The 18,857-nt window shown below is 32.3% G+C and overlaps 1 protein-coding gene across 4 annotated transcripts in view; it reads left to right on the top strand.

Annotated features, from left to right (window-relative positions):
• The window catches only part of LOC141497715 (lipoxygenase homology domain-containing protein 1-like), a 710,463-nt gene that overhangs the window by 494,206 nt on the left and 197,400 nt on the right, over positions 1 to 18,857 (top strand). For all 4 annotated transcript variants that reach the window (XM_074200482.1, XM_074200484.1, XM_074200481.1 and 1 more), the window contains 2 exons: positions 711 to 901; positions 3,034 to 3,244. In XM_074200482.1, the coding sequence (XP_074056583.1) occupies positions 711 to 901; positions 3,034 to 3,244 (402 nt within the window). The remainder of the gene's footprint in view (positions 1 to 710; positions 902 to 3,033; positions 3,245 to 18,857) is intronic.

The following is an 18,857-nucleotide window of genomic DNA, read 5'->3' as shown; positions in this document are numbered from 1 at the left end:
TATTTTGAAGGAAGGGAGACCCTGGAAGAGCTTGGCATTAATTCTTTCTCCTATGATGAGTTGTTATTTAAAGGCAGGGTTTCTCAATATGGGGCCCATGAACTCATTTCATTTATTCATAACTATATATCAATGTAATCGTTGTCATTTCTAAACCTATGCATTTTTCTTGATTTATGTAAAAACATTCTTCTGAGGAAGAGTCCATAGACTGCTCCAGTAATAAAGGGTTTCATGAAATAGAAAAGATAAAAAATCTTTGGACTAGGGCCTACTCCAAGTTACTTGTGGAGTTTTAAAATAGTAACTGGATACCAAGGTAACAAATGATGTAAAATAAATAATAATTCTGCTTTAAGAGAAAAGATTTCTAAGTGATATGATAAGTTTTTCTCTTACTGATGGTTTTCTGAGACTAATTTTAGGGATGGTTCATGCCCTCCAGTAAATAATTCTTAAAGAGAAAAGTGAAAACAACTTGACAACAAGAAAAAATGCTTGAAAGTTAAAGTTTAAAACACATAAGAATGTTACATCCCTTCAGAAATAAAAGCAACACTACATTGCTCTCTTCTGAGTAACTGTTGCCATAGATACAACATAACCTGCAAATAGAGTTTTGTTTATACTCTGTGGTATACAGTCTTTGGTTCAACTACATTATGATTTTCTTTTGTGTTTTCTCTTCTCATTTGATCATCTTTTTTAAGGGAAAAGGCTGATTTGTAACCCTGAACAGTCTCTGATCAATGGGCACTGCCCTGGCTCATGGATAGTGGACATCGCTGGATCTGGGTTGAGTACTAAAGAAGAGATGATGGAACTTTCCCTAGTTTTTTATGGACATCTGAATCACAAAAAGCTGATGCTTCAAATGGCAGAAAATGGAGCACAAATCAAAGTATTTCACCTTTTTTTCTTATTACCAAAACATCTAACCTAATCCTTGGAGAAATCATGTTGTTATAGATTAAGACTGGTGACCATGCTGAGAGATGTTCTGTGTCCACACAATCTTCTCCTCATGTTCTCCTCTATTTCCTGCCAGATGTGTCTTTGTCTATTCCTTTTGCCTTATATCCCTTTTGCTGCCATACAGAGACTGTCTCCATGATGGCAGACAACTAGTTTTATTAATATTTTGACTGAATCGACAGGTTATTTTAGCATCATAAAAAAATAGCTACAGGAGAGCTTTCCTTAGTGAACAGAGCTAGAAGCACCCAAAGCCACCTAGTTTGAACAAAAAGGATTTGAATGATAAGATATTTCAATTTAGTTTTGCATTGAATCTAAAGATATTGGAAAATAGGACACCTTCCAAGCATGATTCTTTAGTTACAAAATATGCCAACTTGATTGCTTGTCAATATTTTGGAGGGATTGAGAGGAATGAAAAGGTTATTTGGTTTATTAACTCATCTGTTTTTCCTCCTATAGATGAATACTCAGAATTCTTCAGGGATTATTGTCTTCCTTTGAAATAAACAAGTTCCTGGGAATTTGGGACTCTAAATATTAAAATTTTATATACTAGAATTATATTACCAAGCAACATGTATTCAAAATTATATATGTAGATTGTAAAGCTCTATATTATTAATATGAAAACTCTTAAGCGATGTCTAAGGAGGAATACTTTGAGATATCTAGGATTGAAAAATTAAGGTACTGCTCCATGAAATTTTGAGTGGGCAGGTAAGAAATTAAGTGGATTATACTGAGGAGAATTTTCAAATTACTTAAAGATAAAAGTTTTTAATCAACCAACACATGTATCCCTTTGCATTAATTAATGTTCAGTCCCTGCCTTTGAAATTTATCTCCCTGTTTGAGGACTAGATCACTTGGCAATTCTGGCATAGCAGTAATTATAAATTATTGAGCATTCAAATCCAAGGGCCACACTTAATTTTGTAAATATTTTTCAAAATAGGTAGAATGTTATGCTGTAAAAAAGATTGGCTTTAGAGTCAAGAAATACCTGGGTTTGAATTTTGATTCTCACACCTACCTAGTTATTAGCTATGTGATTGGGCAAGTTTCTTATCTAACTTGTCTAAGATTGGTTTCTTGTGTAAAATGAAGATGCATTATTTGTACTATGTAGTTTATAAATTTGTTACAAAGACAGTGTTTTCCAATTATGAAGTTTTTTTAAAAGGAAAAAGAAAAATTGGGATCTTCATAACACAGAGAACTAGAATCTCTTTACTGAGATTGCTTTCTCTCCACTGACAATTCATAAACAGACTGTGACATAGTAGATTCATCCAAGATATTAAAGAGTTGAGTTCCTTGACCAGTGTTAAGCAGTTAGCAAATGCTAGAAGTAGGAGTTGAATCTCTGACTCTACACTCATCAAAATCTCCACTATAGCACATTTATGATTTTATAATATTTTCTTATCTGTATCCAAATTAATCCCTGAAGCCCATTTTTTTTGTATCTCTGAAGTCAGCTCTTTGTTCACTATATAATGGCTGCTTCTTAAAAATAAATGTAAAATAATTTCAGCGGGTCGGTAGCTTAGGTGGCACAGTGGACAGAGTATTAGACCTTAAGAAAAGAACACTTATCTTCCTGAATTAAAATCTGACCTCAGACATGTCCTAGTTGTGTGACAAGTCACTTAAACCTGATTCCTTATCTGTAAAATGAGCTGGAAAAGGCAATTGAAGATAATTACAGTATTTTTGACAAAAGGCCCTATAAGAACCAAACCAAACCAAACAAAGAAAGCCAGTTCAAATGAGATCACAAAGGGTTGGATACAACTGAAAGGACTGTACAACAAAAGATATTATATATATATATATATATATATATATATATATATATATATATATATACACAGGCATGTTCATGCATGCACTTGTACATATGTAGAATTTCATGTATGTGTATGAGATATATATGTATGTGTGTGAATGTATTTTTGATTCTAATAGTTGAATTCTGACTGCAGCCCAAAATTGATGAGCAGAGTTTGGGAATCAAGAAACATCTTATAAATTCTTTTTTTCTCCCAGGATGAACTTGAGGGCATTGGATCACTTTATAAGGTTCAGGTATCAGGGACATCCAAAAACACGAAAAGACCTTGGCATTTAGATACAGTAAACCTAAAACAGACAGGCACTGCCATGGAAATGTGGTTGATTTTTGACTACTGGTTTAGGCCAAATGAAGAGGACTGTGTGGAACTTCCTGCTCTGATTTCAGGTCAAGATCCTCTACCAGGTAATTTTTTTGATCCTTTTCTTGAAGAAATTAACATTAGAATTAAGCAGAAAATAAAATTATTTTACTTTAAGAAAATAAATCTAGTTTTCTTTTACAAATTATCTCAAAATAAATTCATTTTAATCTCATAGGATTTGTGACTGATTTTCTTTTTGTTCTGATCCTTGACTTTGTCTTGAGGATTAAATATATATTCACTGGTGCAGACTACAATATGCCAAGATGCATTAGGTAAAGATGTATGTGCCATAATCAATTCTGGAGAAATGTTTTTGATTTTGTAGCTGAAAACTGGATTCCAGTATGTAACCAAGAAACACACCTACTTCTTGTTTTGGGTAACAAGATGGGGAAAAGTATTGAGTCTAAAACAACTTATTAAATCTTGCCAGCCAAATTCAAAAAAATGAGTTTTGTGGTTAGTGAGAATAAGAGCTGTTTAAGAATTGAAACTGTATTTGTCAGTCCTATATTGATATTCATCTGAAATTTATTTTCAAAGTATGCCATTATGTTAACTCCTAAGGGAAAAAAATGAGGTCAATTGTACCTTCTGATTTCCCTAAGGTGGAGATAAAAACCTTTAGGGAACAGAAACAACTACTTTTTCTTCTTCCCTGTCAATCTATAATTCATAATAGGGAGAAAAATCAGTAGTCAGAGAATACCTTGGATTACTTGGAATTTTATTGTTATTATTTGTAATCAATGAACAAACTTTTTTTAAAGTGTCTACTATGTTTCAATCACTGTCTTAGGCACTGGGGATATAAACACAAATGGGAAACTATCCAGGGCCACACAGCGTTTATGTACATATATTTCTGTTGTTCAGTCCTGTCCAACTCTTCATAACTCTGGGATTTTCTTGGTTTATGGATTGCCATTTTCTCCCCCAATTCCTTTTACAGTTGAGGAAACTGAGACATATAGGCTTCAGTGATTTGACCAGGATAACTAGTAAATATCTGAGACAAGATTTAACCTCAGGAAAATGAGTCTTTCTGATTCCAGGCTCAGTAATCTATTCACTGTGCACCTGGCTGACTCAAACATATATAGGTATATACAAGAATGCTAAAAATTAAAGTTAATCACAGAGGGAAAGACATTTGCAGTTGTATAGACCTAGGAATGACCTTATTGTTGTTCATCCTATACAGAAAGTGATGCTTGAGTCTTGAAGAAAACCTGTAATTCAAAGAGACAGAGGTTGAGAGGGAGAGTATTCTAGGAATGGGAGATAATCAGTGTAAAATTGAAAATCAATGCTTATAAAAATTCTTTCCTGGCTCCTTTAGGAAAGACTACAGCCTCATTTGTTTTCTACTGGGGTCACAATGTTCTGTAAGACATGTAAAATTCTTAATGTTGTCTGTTTCAAGTCCTGACCAAACTGAAAATTCCCAAACCATTTATGTGCCTTCTGTGGATTTCTAAGGTAACATTACCACCATAACCTAGAGGTAAATTGTGGCCAGAGACTAGTAGGGAAGAAGTTAAGACTGGTACAATATATATGATGAAAAGATTGAGATACCTCTTTACCAAAGGACCCTAAAGACATCTCTTCTTGTTTGAAATTGTTTCTAATGGGGAGATTTAGTAAGTCATATCATATTCACAATGGAAGGAGTAATTTACCTAATGAACACAATGTCAAAGAGAAAATTTATAAGACAGTTCCTTTAAAACCTCATAGAAACAGAAGGTACAATTCATCAAAACTCACTGTAAATTTCTTTTGCATAAATGGAGTTTATTTCTCAATTTTTAAAGAGAAACTTTTTTCCTTCATTTAAAACTATTTTTAAAAATGAATATAAAATTGGTAAGAATCTATAACATGTTACATTTCTATACTTTTATTTTTTAAAGCATTTTCTCCATTTTAAACCAGAGAGTAAATTGAAGTTCAGACAATTAATTAATTGCTTTATAGTACCTGGTTCTACTATGGAAAAGCAAGGACCAAAATCTCAGTGTTCTTATTCTTAAAACACTGACTTATCCCCATAGTCATCAAATTGATAGCATGTTTTACAAAGAACAAATGATATACTATTGACTTTTAGGACAGATTTTTTTTAAACCAGTTTAACTAATGAATCATTTCTATTAAATAGCAGGTGTGTGTGCGTATATATATATATATATATACATACATATATATATATATATATACATATATATATTTATGTGTGTGTGTGTGTGTGTGTGTGTGTGTGTATAAAACACTGTGCCTGGAAAATAGCAATTTTTTTTCATTCATTCATTCACATAATCATGTTTTTGCAGTCCTAAGATAGTATATTATCAGAAATATTTTCATGAGCTGGATACTGTTCATTAGGGCCCTGAAAGAGAGACATGTCAGCCAGGAAAGTATATTGAACATAATTTTTAGTAGTGCAATGCTACTTCCTGGAGACAAATTAAGCAGTTTGAGAAGCCACATTACTTTTTTTTTCAGGTCACTGATGTATCACATGTGACAGCTATATATATATATATATATATATATATATATATATATATATATGTAATATGTGCATGTATCCATATATATTATATAAACATAAGAAAGAACCTACACAATTGGTATTTCTATTTGGAATTTTTTACTTGGGACAGGAGAGATATGTTGATCTACCCATGTTAAATGTCACAGCCTTATTCTTGTGCTCCAAGTAAAAACTCCAAATTAATTTCAATTGTTATTTCATATAAGTGACATTTTGATGATCACTTCATATTTGCAAAATACTTCACATACATTATCTCATTTGACCCTCACAGCATTCCTATGAATTGAGATACTTTTATCAATGAAGAAACTGGGAGTGAGAGTTTTTTAAATTTTGCCATAAGGTTGCAGAGTTAGCAAAATTCTGAGATGGGATTCAATTCAATTTCATCTGTTTCCACAACTCTGGTCCTATCAGCTATGTCATGCTACCTCTCCAGTGTTGACAACTGATGGATGACAAATAAGAAGACAGAATGAGAATATTTATTTCAAAATTTAAATAGGTTAATTGGGTACCCATATTCTGTTAAGTGGAAACTAAACTAACCAGGTCTTTTCATAAGGAAACTCTGAACATACATTGAACTTTATACATTTTTATATTTCTCCTGGTAAACAACCCAGTTTTGCCAGTCCTTCAGCAAGGTGGGGAGATGGGGTGGATTTTGTATTTCCCACAAGGGGAAAATCTTTTGAAAAAAAGGTGTCAAAAGACCTAAAATCCAATTACCACCATCCCTGCCCTCACTGTCAGACTGTCTGAATCACTGTTTTCCTAGCCATTTTCCCTATGCACACTAAAAATAGGTGTTTAATCTAATTAAGAAGTACTTGATAAAAAATTAAAATAACAGATCTGAAATTAGATTGACTGTGAGGAGGCTTAGCTTGATTTTAATGATACAGTATTAGTAAGAGGCATGATTGAGATGAGTAGCATAAACTTTCTACTATGAAATAGTCTATAGTTCCCATGGGAATGTCTTCTAGCTACTTAAATTGGCTCTATTTAAGTACCACTAATTAGACACTATCTACCCCCTTGGAATAAAGAGTTATAGTAGTTCTTTTTAATAATGCTAGATTTCATGTTTTCACCCAGTCTAGAAAAAACTAGCAAAGTATAATCTGCTCCTTACAGAGGATGAGAGTCTCTTCTACTGATTCTTTGAGTTCTTTTTTTTTTTTCCTTTGGGGGCATTTTATGAAAATTATGAAAATCTTATTTCTGACCAGAATAATCTTATTATCATGTAGAGGTCCTTCTCTTCATTAAGAGAATGAGTAGAAGAGAGGACCCCTTCCCCTATTTCTCTTGAATATTTTTCTGTGTTTAATTTTGTCCCTGAACTGCAAAATTGGCCTTTCAAATGTTCTTTTAGCGTGTGATCTTTTGATATTTCAGAAGCATTTAAGAAATTATGATATAAAATGTCACAATATTTGAAACTGAACCCTTTCATCCTATTTCTCAAAATGAACACACTTGTGAAGGAATGGCAGAGAAATTTTAAAATACAAACATGTTAGAGTGCATTTTATTTATTTCGCCATCACCTATGAACCAGAATACTTGACAACTTTCAGTGTTTGTTCTTGGTTTCCCACAGTTTGTTTTGACACATTTGCTCAAATCAGCCATAATTCTTTCACAGGTAAGACTGCTTGGGAGTGTCTACTTTTGAAGTGGTTGTGTTTTAATTTGTTTGATTGAAAATTGTTTTGTTGTGTGCTCTTGTTCTACATCCTGCTCTTTAAACATGTGATCCTTTCTCCAGACTTTCTTGATTTTGCTGAATTCCTTCAAATCATAGCCCATATGCCACTTCCTACAGAAGGCCTTTCTTAATGCCTGCCCCTTGTCCCCCTCCCGTGCCTCACCCATTCCCCAAGATAGTACTTTGTACTACCTTCTTAGTCAAAGATGGTAGAAAGGGGAAGATAATTTTATATTAAGAGAATATTGGAAGCACATAACTGTAGGCACTGTGCCAAGTACTTTACAAATATTTTATTTGCTCCTTAGAACAGCCTTGTGAGGTGTTTCTATTATGTGCATTTTACAGTTGCAAACCTAAGATGGAATTCAATGACTTGCCTAGAGTAAACCCAAGGGGTTATTGTATACTATTTGGGTATGGGAGTGGAGAGAAAGAAGCCTTGAAAAGTAAGGAGACAGAGATTGTAAATGATCTCGAATGGCAGCTTAATGAGTTTGGACTTTGAGTTGCTGGCAATAGGGGTCATAGAATGCTTTTGATTAGGGTGTGATAAAAGTGGTGCTTTCAGGAAATGAACACAAGAGTAGTAGGCAGGCACGGTGTATTGGAGGACAAAGGGATTGGCAGTGAGCCTGTTTAGGAAACCTGTCTCTCTCCTCCCCTTGGAGGAACCATAGGAAAGTGCAATGTGTGTAAATTATCAGCTCCCACTCTGGATTTATATTCAGGACAGAACAGGAAGGGTGCTTGGAGAAGGTTTTTCTTCACTTAGCTCTCAACTTCACTCCCAGATTTCCCATTGTGGGCGAATCAGACCATCGGTGCTTTAGTAGAATAACTGCACTCAGCACTGATTAAAGCTATTTAGAAATTTAGTAGCTGGAAGGCAGGATGCTTTTGGCAAAGATGAGAGAAACTTTTCTAGACTACTGCATGAAGGATATTAGAGGAATTCATAGATGAAGAGCAAAAATTAAAAAAATCTTATGGAATTAGTATTTTTGTTTTATTTTTATTATTTTTTCCAGTCATATGCAGAGATAATTGTCAACATATATTTTTGTAAAGTATTCTCTATCTCTCTCACCCTTCTCCCCTCCCCACTTTAGGTTATCAAGTAATCTAATATAGATTGTGCATGTACAATTGTGCTACACATATTTGTATATTAATCACACTTGTGAAAGAAGAATCAGAAGAAAAAGGGAATAGCCATGAGGAGGAACAAGGGAAAAGCAAATTTAAAAATGTGAAAATAGTGTGCTTTGATTTTCATTCAGATATCATTTCTGGATGTGGTGACATTTTCCATCACAGAGCTTTAGAATTGTCTGATCAATGAACAGCTGAGGAGAACCAAGCCCTTCACAGCTGATCATCACACAATGTTGTCAAATTGCTCTCCTGGTTCTGCTAACTTCACTCAGCATCAGTTCGTATGTCTTTCCAGGTTTTTTTCCTGAAAACTGCCTGCTCATCATTTCTTTTAGAACAATAATATTCCTTCATATTCATTTACACAATTTGTTCAACGATTCTTCCATGGATGGCCATCCCCTCAATTTCTAATTCTTTGCCACCACAAAAAAGCCCTGGTATGGATATTTTTGTTTATGTTTGTGCCCCCCCCCCTTTTTATGATCTTCTTGAGGTACAGACCTGGTCTGCATCAAAGACCATGCAAAGTTTTATTGCCCTTTGGGCATAGTCCCAAATTGTTCTACAGAATGGTTGAAACTATCACCAACAGGACATTAATGTCCCAGTTTTTCCCATAACCTCTTCAAAATTGATCATTTTTCTTTTTTTTTTTAATTAGATAATCTGACAGGTGTAAGGTGGTATCCCATAGTTGTTTTAATGTGCATTTATCTAATCAATAATGATTTGGAGCATTTTTCATACAACTATAGATAGTTTTAATTTCTTCATGAAAACTGCCTATTCATATCCTTTGACCAGTTAGCAATTGGAGAATGACTTGAATTTTTAAAATTTGACTCAGATTTCTATATTTTTAGAAATGAGACCTTTATCAGAAACATTGGTTGTAAAAATTATTTTCCAAATTCCTGCTTTCCTTCAAATCTTGGTTGTATTGATTTTGTTTCTTTGGAAACTTTTTAAATTAATGTAATCAACTTATCCATTTTGTTTTTCACAATATTTTTATCTCCTCCTGGGTCATAAATTCTCCACTCCATAGATGTAACAGGTAAATAACTTCTTATTCTTCTAATTGGTATATAATATCACCCTTTAAAACTAAATCAAGTACCCATTTTGACTTTATCTTTGTATTGGGTGTGAGATATAGGACTATGTCCAGTATTTGTCACACTAATTTCCAGTTTCTCCAGGAGATTTTGTCAGTTTGTCTTATCTCAGAAATTGTAGTCTTTGGATTTATCAAACCATATCTTGATAGTATGTCTTGTGAACCTAACCTATTCTACTAATCTGCTACACTATTGCTTAGGCAATACCAAATACTTTTTCACCCTAAACTTTTTTTTTAATTTCCATTTCATACAGATATGTCTACATATTGAGGTAATGGTGTCTCTTTTGTGAAGAATTTGAGATCAAATATGTTCCAGTTTTGCAAGTACCAATCTAGTGAGCAGTTCCATGGGATGGAGGGGCAGTACCCTTTGCACCATAAGCCCCAAACTCTCTATCCAGGAGGTCCTTTGAAGCTTTTGGTCACCTTTCTGCTCAAGTAGTTGATGGTTTAGTAGGTAGTTTCAACCAGCCTTTGACCCTGAGTGAATTCTATAAATAGTTTGGCTGAAATGATACAGGCAAACATTCTCTGAAGTTGTTGCCAGAATAAAAGAAGCATTTCCTGTTAATGTATATATTGGAAGTGGAGGCACTTCTCAATCTTTGTTGATTTGCTCCCACAACACTGTGAATGGTAGAAAAATGATTTTTTCGAAGATCTGGCTTGTTTGATCTTCAGGGGTAATACCAAACAGTTTTGATCACTTCTGCTTTATAATAAAGTTTTAGATCTGGTATGTGTAGGCCACCTTCCTTTCTATTTATTTTTCATTATTTCTTTTTTTGGAGTTTTTTTTTTTTTTTTTTTTTGCAAGGCAACTGCGGTTAAGAGGCTTGCCCAAGGCCACACAGCTAAGTAATTATTAAGTGTCTGAGGTCAGATTTGAACTTAGGGACTCCTGACTCCAGGGCTGGTGCTCTATCCACTGTGCCACCTAGCCACCCCATTTTTCATTATTTCTCTTGATATTTTTGATCTTTTGCTTTTCAAGATAAATTTTGTTATTTTTTTATAGCCTTATACAATAATGTTTGGGTAATTTGTTATGGTACTGATTAAATCAATCAGCTTAGAGAAAACTGAACTTCTTTATTATATTAGCTCAGCTTGCCTATAAGCAAAGATTTTATTCAGTTTTTTTAGATATGACTTTACTTGTATGAAAAATATTTTTTATTGTATCATATATATCTGAGTTTATTTTGAATGAAACTTCTCTATCTCTTGTTCTTGAACTTTGTTGGTAATATAAAGAAATGCTGATGATTTATGGAGGTTTATTTATATCCTGCAACTTTGCTTTAGTTCTTAATTGTTTCATGTCATTTTTAGTAGAGTGTCTAGGATTCTCTATGTCATTGTATTATCTGCAAAGAGTGATAGTTTTGTTTCCTCATTGTCTATGAGTCTTTTAATTTTTTTAAGTCTTTAATTTCTAAAACTAATATTTATGGTACAATATTGAATATTAGTGGTGATAACTGGAATTCTTGTTTCACTTCTGATCTTACTGAGAAGGCTTCTAGCTTATCTTCATTGCATATGATGCTTATTGATGGCTTTAGATAAATATGGCTTTTTATTTTAAGAAAAAAATTTATTCATTCCTATGTTCTCCATCATTTTTAAAAGAAATGGATGCTGAATTTTGGCAAACATTTTTTGAGCATCTATTGAGATAATCATATGAAATCTGATAATTGTATTATTGAAATAGTCAATTCTGCTGATAGTTTTCCTAATATTGAACTAGTCTGAATCCTGATATAAATCCCACCTGTTTATAGTTAATTATCTTGGTGATAACTTGTTGTACTCTTTTTTACTAATATTTTTATTAAAATTTTTTTGCATTGATATTCATTGGAGAAATTGATCTATAATTTACTTTCTCAGTTTTTGACTCTTCCTGTTTTAGGTATCAGCACCATATTGAAGTCATAAAAGAAATTTGATAGAACTCCTTCTTTGCCTATTTATAGTTTATATAGTTTGGGAATTGTTTGTTAAATATTTGATAGAATTCACTTGTGAATCCATCAGGCTCTGGAGATTTTTTTCTTGGGATGTTTATTGCTAGCTAAATTTCATTTTCTAAAATGAAACTATTAAAGTATTTTATTCCTCTTCTGCTAATCTGGGCAGTTTGTATTTTTTGTAAATAGTCATCCATTTCACTTAGAGTGTCAGATTTATTGGCATAGAGTTGGGCAGAATAACTCTGATTTATGGCTTTATTTTCTTCTTAGTGGTAAGTTCACCTTTTTTTTCAACTTTATTTCCTTCTCTCTTTTATTTAATAAAATTAAGCAAAAGATTATCTATTTTATTGGGAATTTTTTCCATGAGATCAACTCTTAGTTTTATAAAGTTTTCTTACTTTCAATTTTATTGATATCTTCTTTGATTTTCAGGATTTCTAATTTGGTATTTAATTGGGAATTTTTAGCTTGTTCTTTTTCTAACTTTAAATTACATTCTCAATTCATTGATTCCTCTTTCTCTAATTTATTCAAGTAATAATTTAGAGATATAAAATTTCCCCTAAGAACTGCTTTAACTGCATCCCATAAATTTTGATATGTTGTATCATTTTCCCTCATTCTCTTGGATGAAATTATTGATTATTTCTATTATTTACTGTTTGATCCACTCATTCTTAAAGTAGGTTATTTAATTTTCAATTAATTTTAGTCCATGTCCCTTTATTGCATTTTTATTGCATCATGACCTTAGGAAGATGCATTTAACATTTCTGTTTTCCTACATTGAATATGATGTTTTTATACCTTAATACATAACCATTTTTTGTGTAGGTACCAGGTAATGCTGAGAAAAAAGATATATTCCTTTCTATTTCTATTCAATTTTCTCCAGAGATCTATCATATCTATTTTTTCCCTAAAATTATATTCACATCTGTAACTTTTTTTTTTATTTTGAGGTTGAATTAGACTAATTTCAAGAAAGGGAGTTTGAGATGCCTTATTAGTATAGTTTTTATTGTCTTTTTTTTATAATTCACTTAAGTTCTCCTCTAAGAATTTGGATGTTATACCATTTGGAGCATATTTAGTATTGATATTGCTTCATTGTCTAGGAAGCCTTTGAGCAAGATGTAGTTTCCTTCTTTATCCCTTTTAGTTAGATCTATTTTCTTTTGCTTTTTCTGAGATCAGAATTACTATACCCCCACCTTTTTTTAAACTTCATCTGAAGCATAATACATTCTGCTAACCTTTTACTTCATTCTTTGTATATCTCTCTGCTTCAAATGTTTCTTATAAACAATTTATTGTAGGATTCTGGTTCTTAATCCACTCTGCTATATACTTCCATTTTAAGGGAGAGTTAGTCATTATTACTAACTGCATTTTCTTCCATCCAATTTTTAATACTTTTTTCATCCTATCCCTGTGCGCTAGTGTTTTACTTTTGACTACCATCTTCCATACTACTCTCCCTACTATCAGTCTCCCTCTATTTCTTTCCTTTTTCCCCTTCTGTCTTTGTCCACTCTTCTATCAGCCCCTTTCACTCTTTCCTCTCCATTCCCATAGAGGGTAGGACAAATATCTAAACTCAATTGTTGTTGTTTTCCTTCATAATTGAGGAACATGATGACATCAACTGAATGATAAGCATGATTTGCACATTATATTGATTAAAGTGAGGGGACTATTGTGTAAAGACATCCTCTTCTAGAACCACACCTTTAAAAGTAAAATTGGCCAAATGCAAAAAGAAATCAATTCCTTTAAAAGTAAAAATGATCAACTGGAAGAAGAATGTAATTAATCAAAAAAAAGTAAAATTAACTAAATGGAAAAGGAAATACAAAAAGCTAGCTTAAGAAAATAAAATCCTATAAATTAGAATTGGACAGTCAGGAAACTAATAGCTATGAAATACCAAGATTCCATCAAATAAAATCAAGAGGCTGAAAAAAGTATAAGAAAATGTAAATGTATTTCTTAGGGAAAATGACCAACCTGCAAAATAGATCCAGGAGAGATCATATTATGAATTATTAGATAAAATATATCTTGAAAATCTATTGATCACCCTCAGAAAGAGATCCCAAAACAAAATCTTCAAGGAATATCATAGGCAAATTTCAGAATTCTCAGATAAAGAATAAAATGCTGCAAGCTGGCAGAAATAAGCAATTTAAATATGGGGGCACAACAGACAGGATTATTATTATTAGCTTATTAGCTTCAACATTAGAGGATTGGAGGATCTGGATATGATTTTCCAAAGGAGCTTGAATTATAACTAAAAACCAATTACCTTACAAAATTCAGCATAATTTCCTAGGGGGAAAAGATGAATTTTCAAAAAAATAGAGGGCTTTCAAGCTTATCTGACAAAAAATCCAGAACTGAATGGAAAATTTGATCTTCAAATACAAGACTTGACATGTGTAAAAAGATAAACAGAGAGAAAACAAAGTTGGTCAATAAGACTAAGAAAAAAATTGTTAGTAAATCTAAAAAGGTAGACAATACTTGGAACTCTTGAGAATTATGTTTCTCTTTGTACAGTTAAAGGAACATAATTAGACAGAGGGTGTGAATATTTTCATTGGAACAGCAGGAGGGAAGATAGACAGAGGATGTGGGTATAAATTTATTATGATGTGATGGTGTTTATTACTTCTGAAAATTGTACTTCCATCAGGATTGTTGAAACAACCATATTTTGACAGAGGATGTGAGTATGACAGGTATAAAACAATTATTAGTACTTAAGAAAAGGATTATATTGAAAGAAGGTGGAAGTATTAGAGGGTAATTAATTAGCACATGAAGAGACACAAATGACCTATATTGGTAGAAATAAAATAGGGAGTGTGTGAACAATGATTAAATTTTATTCTCAACATCTAGAGTGAAAGAAGGAATGACATACATTCCCAATTGGGTTTAGGAATTTATCCTACTCTACAGGGAGCTAGGAAGGAATAGAGGAAAGGACAGGGTGAGGCAGACAGGAAAAGGGATAAGGTTAAAGGAGAAAGAAAAGTATAAGAAGGGAGAAGATAGGACAGGGGGGAAAGAAAAAAAGTTTTTGCACAAATAAGACTAATTGTAACCAAGATTATAAAGAAATGCAGAAATCTCAGGAACCATTTTCATAGCCAGTGTTTCTGTAAGAAATAATGATACAACCGAAGACTGGAAAGATTTGTATGAACTGATGAAAAAGTAAGTACACATTAACAACAACATTGTGAGAAGATCAGTTATGATGGACAAAACTCTTCTCAGCAATTCAGTAAGCAAAGGTAATCCTGAGAGACTTGTTATGGAAAATACCTCCCTCATCCAGAGGGAAAAAACTATGGAGTATGATGGAGAGGAAAACATACTAGGTTCACTTTTTAAAACTTCTTTTATTTTGTTTCTTTCTCTCTTATGATCTTTATACCCCCCCCTCTCCAATTCTGGTTCTTTCACAATATGGCCTAATATGGAAAAATGTTTAACACTATTGTGTGTGTACATCCTATATCAGATAGTTCCCTGCCATGGAAAGAGGGGAGAGAAGAGTGTGGTGAGAAAATGTGCAACTCAAAAGTTTGAAAAATGATGAATATTGAGAACTATTTTTGCAGGCTATTGGAAAAAATGTATATAAAAAGAAAGGAATAACAAAAGTGACCTCTGTATCACATAAGACTTCAGGTCCAAGTATGGTTTTCAAGCTTGAAGCAACAAGGAAAGAAGTAGACAATTTTATAGACAAACTGAGAAAAGTCAGAGAAAGTCAAAAATACAGGAAGTCTGAAATGAAGTCATCTAGGGAAAAGATACATTGTTAATAATAGAACCAGATTTTTAGAAAGAACAATAGAAGAGAAACTAAGGACCAATGGAGAGGAGAATGAGCCACATAGGGTTTAAAGAGTGTCAAATGGTAATGGGAATAAGGGTTTTTGCCTCCCTAGATGCAACTCTGAATCCCAAGAATTAGAGTAATAAGATGTGGATGTATGATAACCATTAGGTATGAGTCTGTTGAAGTTCTTGTCCATTCACTGCTATGCCTAAAGTTACTTAACTTTAGCTTGTAGATTTATTTGTTCATCTAAATTGGAGGTTTTAAAAATGGGTCTAATTCTTATTCTCTAAAAATTATATATTATATAAGTCCTCTTTTTCTTTGTTTTTGTTTCATTTTGCCCTATCAATTCTATTCCTCACATGGAATAGTGCCTTCCTAAACAATGTCATTGTAGTGACTCCTTATATAAACAAAAGAATGTGTATCCACTTTTAATGTGCATATTATATAGCTATGCATAAATAAGTATGTATTCAAGCAGATATGTCATATATGTGTATGCATGTTTGTCTTAACCAGCAGGTTCCAACTTCATTTCCCATTTCCATGATCCAGTATTAAGGTGGTCTATTTACACCCTTGGTTCTGTTTAAAAATTAAAAAGAAAGAAATGAAACCATGCAAATGTCTCAAATTAAACTTAAATAATAATGCCATCCTCTTTTTCTAAATGATGAAATTATCCTTCCTGTAACACTATGTTCCAGAAGAGCAGTGAAGCCTGGATGCTCTTCTTTGCTTAGATAAATATTTAAGTAAATGAAGTAAGAGTCTTCTGGGAATGTGAAGTCATTTTGGAGTCATTTAATTGAGAGCTCTGAGATTAGATCCTGAACTAAGTCTTGGCAAGGAAGTGGTAAGTAGTAAAATGGCCAAGACCGAAAGAAATGACTAATTGCCATTACTAGACCACTATCTTGAAGGAATTCAATTGGATAAAGTAGGTACATTTTAAGATGAGGTCTACAGAGTAGGCATTAACAGCCATTATGGTGTTATTCAATCATTGTCCTTTAACTAGAATTATTGTGTGCAAAGTATGAGGTTTTACTGATTGAAGATAAAGAATAAATGAATATTAATAATAGAGAATGACAAAATTATATTTTATATCTGATCTCCCAATGTCATGAAAGGAAAATAAATATATGTGGTCAAAACTAGATTATTAGGTAGCTTTCAAAAACCAAATATATTAGAACTGCTTGTTATACACACACACACACACACACACACACACACACACACACACATATATTTACTCCTTCAAGATAGGACTAAATTTTTCTTCTTTCTTTTCCTAATCTTTCTTCCCCTCCTTACCTTGCCAACTTCTTCTTTTCTTCCTTTCACCTTCTATTTTCAACCATAAAAATATACTAATTGTCTTAGCTATCAAAATAAATATCCTGATTTATATATTGATAAACTATCTCCATTGAGAACAAAACTATTTTGGTTTTAAATAGTATAAAGATATATATGGTAATAATTTTCATTTATTATTAACCTGATAACTATCAACAAGCAAAAATATAAACATTTAAATGGGAATTTTAAAAGTGAACATGGAACCATTTTTTGTCATTTATAATTTTTAATACATTTTACTTAATACTTTATCAAAATAGCAAACAACTAGTCCTATTTACTTCCAGATTCCTTTCTGGACTGTTTTCCTTCTATATTTTCTTATATTGTATTGCTATCATTTTATTGTTATTAAAATTTGCCTATTACAAATATGTAAATTGCAATTTTAAAATTTTGTATCACTTCATATAATTTCCTATATTTTCTTTTGTTCTTCATATTTATACTTGCTTATGATGCATTGAGGCAAATTGAGACAATGCTATAGCTTCCCATTTATTCATAAAACGAGGTATATATGTTATTTCCATTGGTTTTTGCTATCCTGGCCATTATAATAAGTTAAAATTTTATCATCTTTTCATTTAATCTTTTTCATTACTCACATAAACATAATCTTGGGATGTCATTATTGAGGGTTTTTTTTTTTACATGTTCTGTAAGGGATTGAAGAGTTGAATAAAATGCTTGATTTCTTTATGCAAGAAAATAAAAATACTGAAATCAAATCTTATCTTCTATAGATTCCTTGAAACCAACTTGTGGACAATTCCAATATCAGGAAGGATGAAAGTATTATCATTTTGTTCTCAGAGGATTTTGATTTCTTATACTACAACTCTATATTTTTTTACAACTCTATACTTTAAAAACTTTTCAATACACAGTTTGTAGATTGTGAATATTCGCTATAACAGTATTTATTATACTTTTTTAAATGCTCATGGATACATTCCATATATATGTTATTATGGGCAATAGTTTTTGTTTTAGTTCTTCCCTTGTGATAATAGTCTACTTCCAAAACAGTTTATTGGTTTAACTGTTAATGGTCTTTTTGTAGTATGAAGACTTTTCACGTAAGTTTATGGAAAAATAGTATATTATTAGCTGAAATTTATGTTACTTTTGGTACTTTATGTAACTTATTTCATTTGATTCTCAGAACAGTCTTCTGAAATACATTTTTTTCCCTGTCTAGCAGAAACATTATTATATGAACGGTCATCTCTGTACTGATAGGCCTTTTCCTGTTCCCCCCATGTCAGTAACTTCATTAAGCTATTGTCCTAGTAGTAGGATCATTGGATCAACTATTTTAATGATTTTGTGGCTATTAACATGTAACACTTTATTGCTTTTCAAAAAGATTGTTCCAATTTACAATTTTGCCATCAGTGTAATGATAAGACTGTTTTATATGGTCCTTCCAGTAGTGAATATTATCTTGTTAAATCGTGCCAATTTGATGAGTATAATGTAATATCTTGGAATTGTGTTAATTTGCATTTATTGGAGTTTGAATACTTGTAAAGTAGCTAGTAGTAATCTCTGTTATTTATTTTATGATATACCTCTTCAAAACCTCTGAACACCTACCTCATGGGGATAAAAAAACATAATTTTTCCTTAAAGGTAAAATATAGTCATTTAAAAAAGTTGTCTTGGGATGGCTAGGTGGTGCAGTGGATAGAGCACCGGCCCAGGAGTCAGAAGTACCTGAGTTCAAATCCAGCCTCAGACACTTAATTACCTAGCTGTGTGGCCTTGGGCAAGCCACTTAAACTCATTTGCCTTGCAAAAACCTAAAAAAAGTTGTCTGTTTACTTTTCTTAAATCATGAACATA

Source organism: Macrotis lagotis, chromosome X, assembly GCF_037893015.1.
Source record: "Macrotis lagotis isolate mMagLag1 chromosome X, bilby.v1.9.chrom.fasta, whole genome shotgun sequence".
NCBI lineage: Eukaryota > Metazoa > Chordata > Mammalia > Peramelemorphia > Peramelidae > Macrotis > Macrotis lagotis.
Note: the sequence above shows the minus strand (reverse complement) of the source record. Positions and strands in the feature narration are given on the sequence as shown.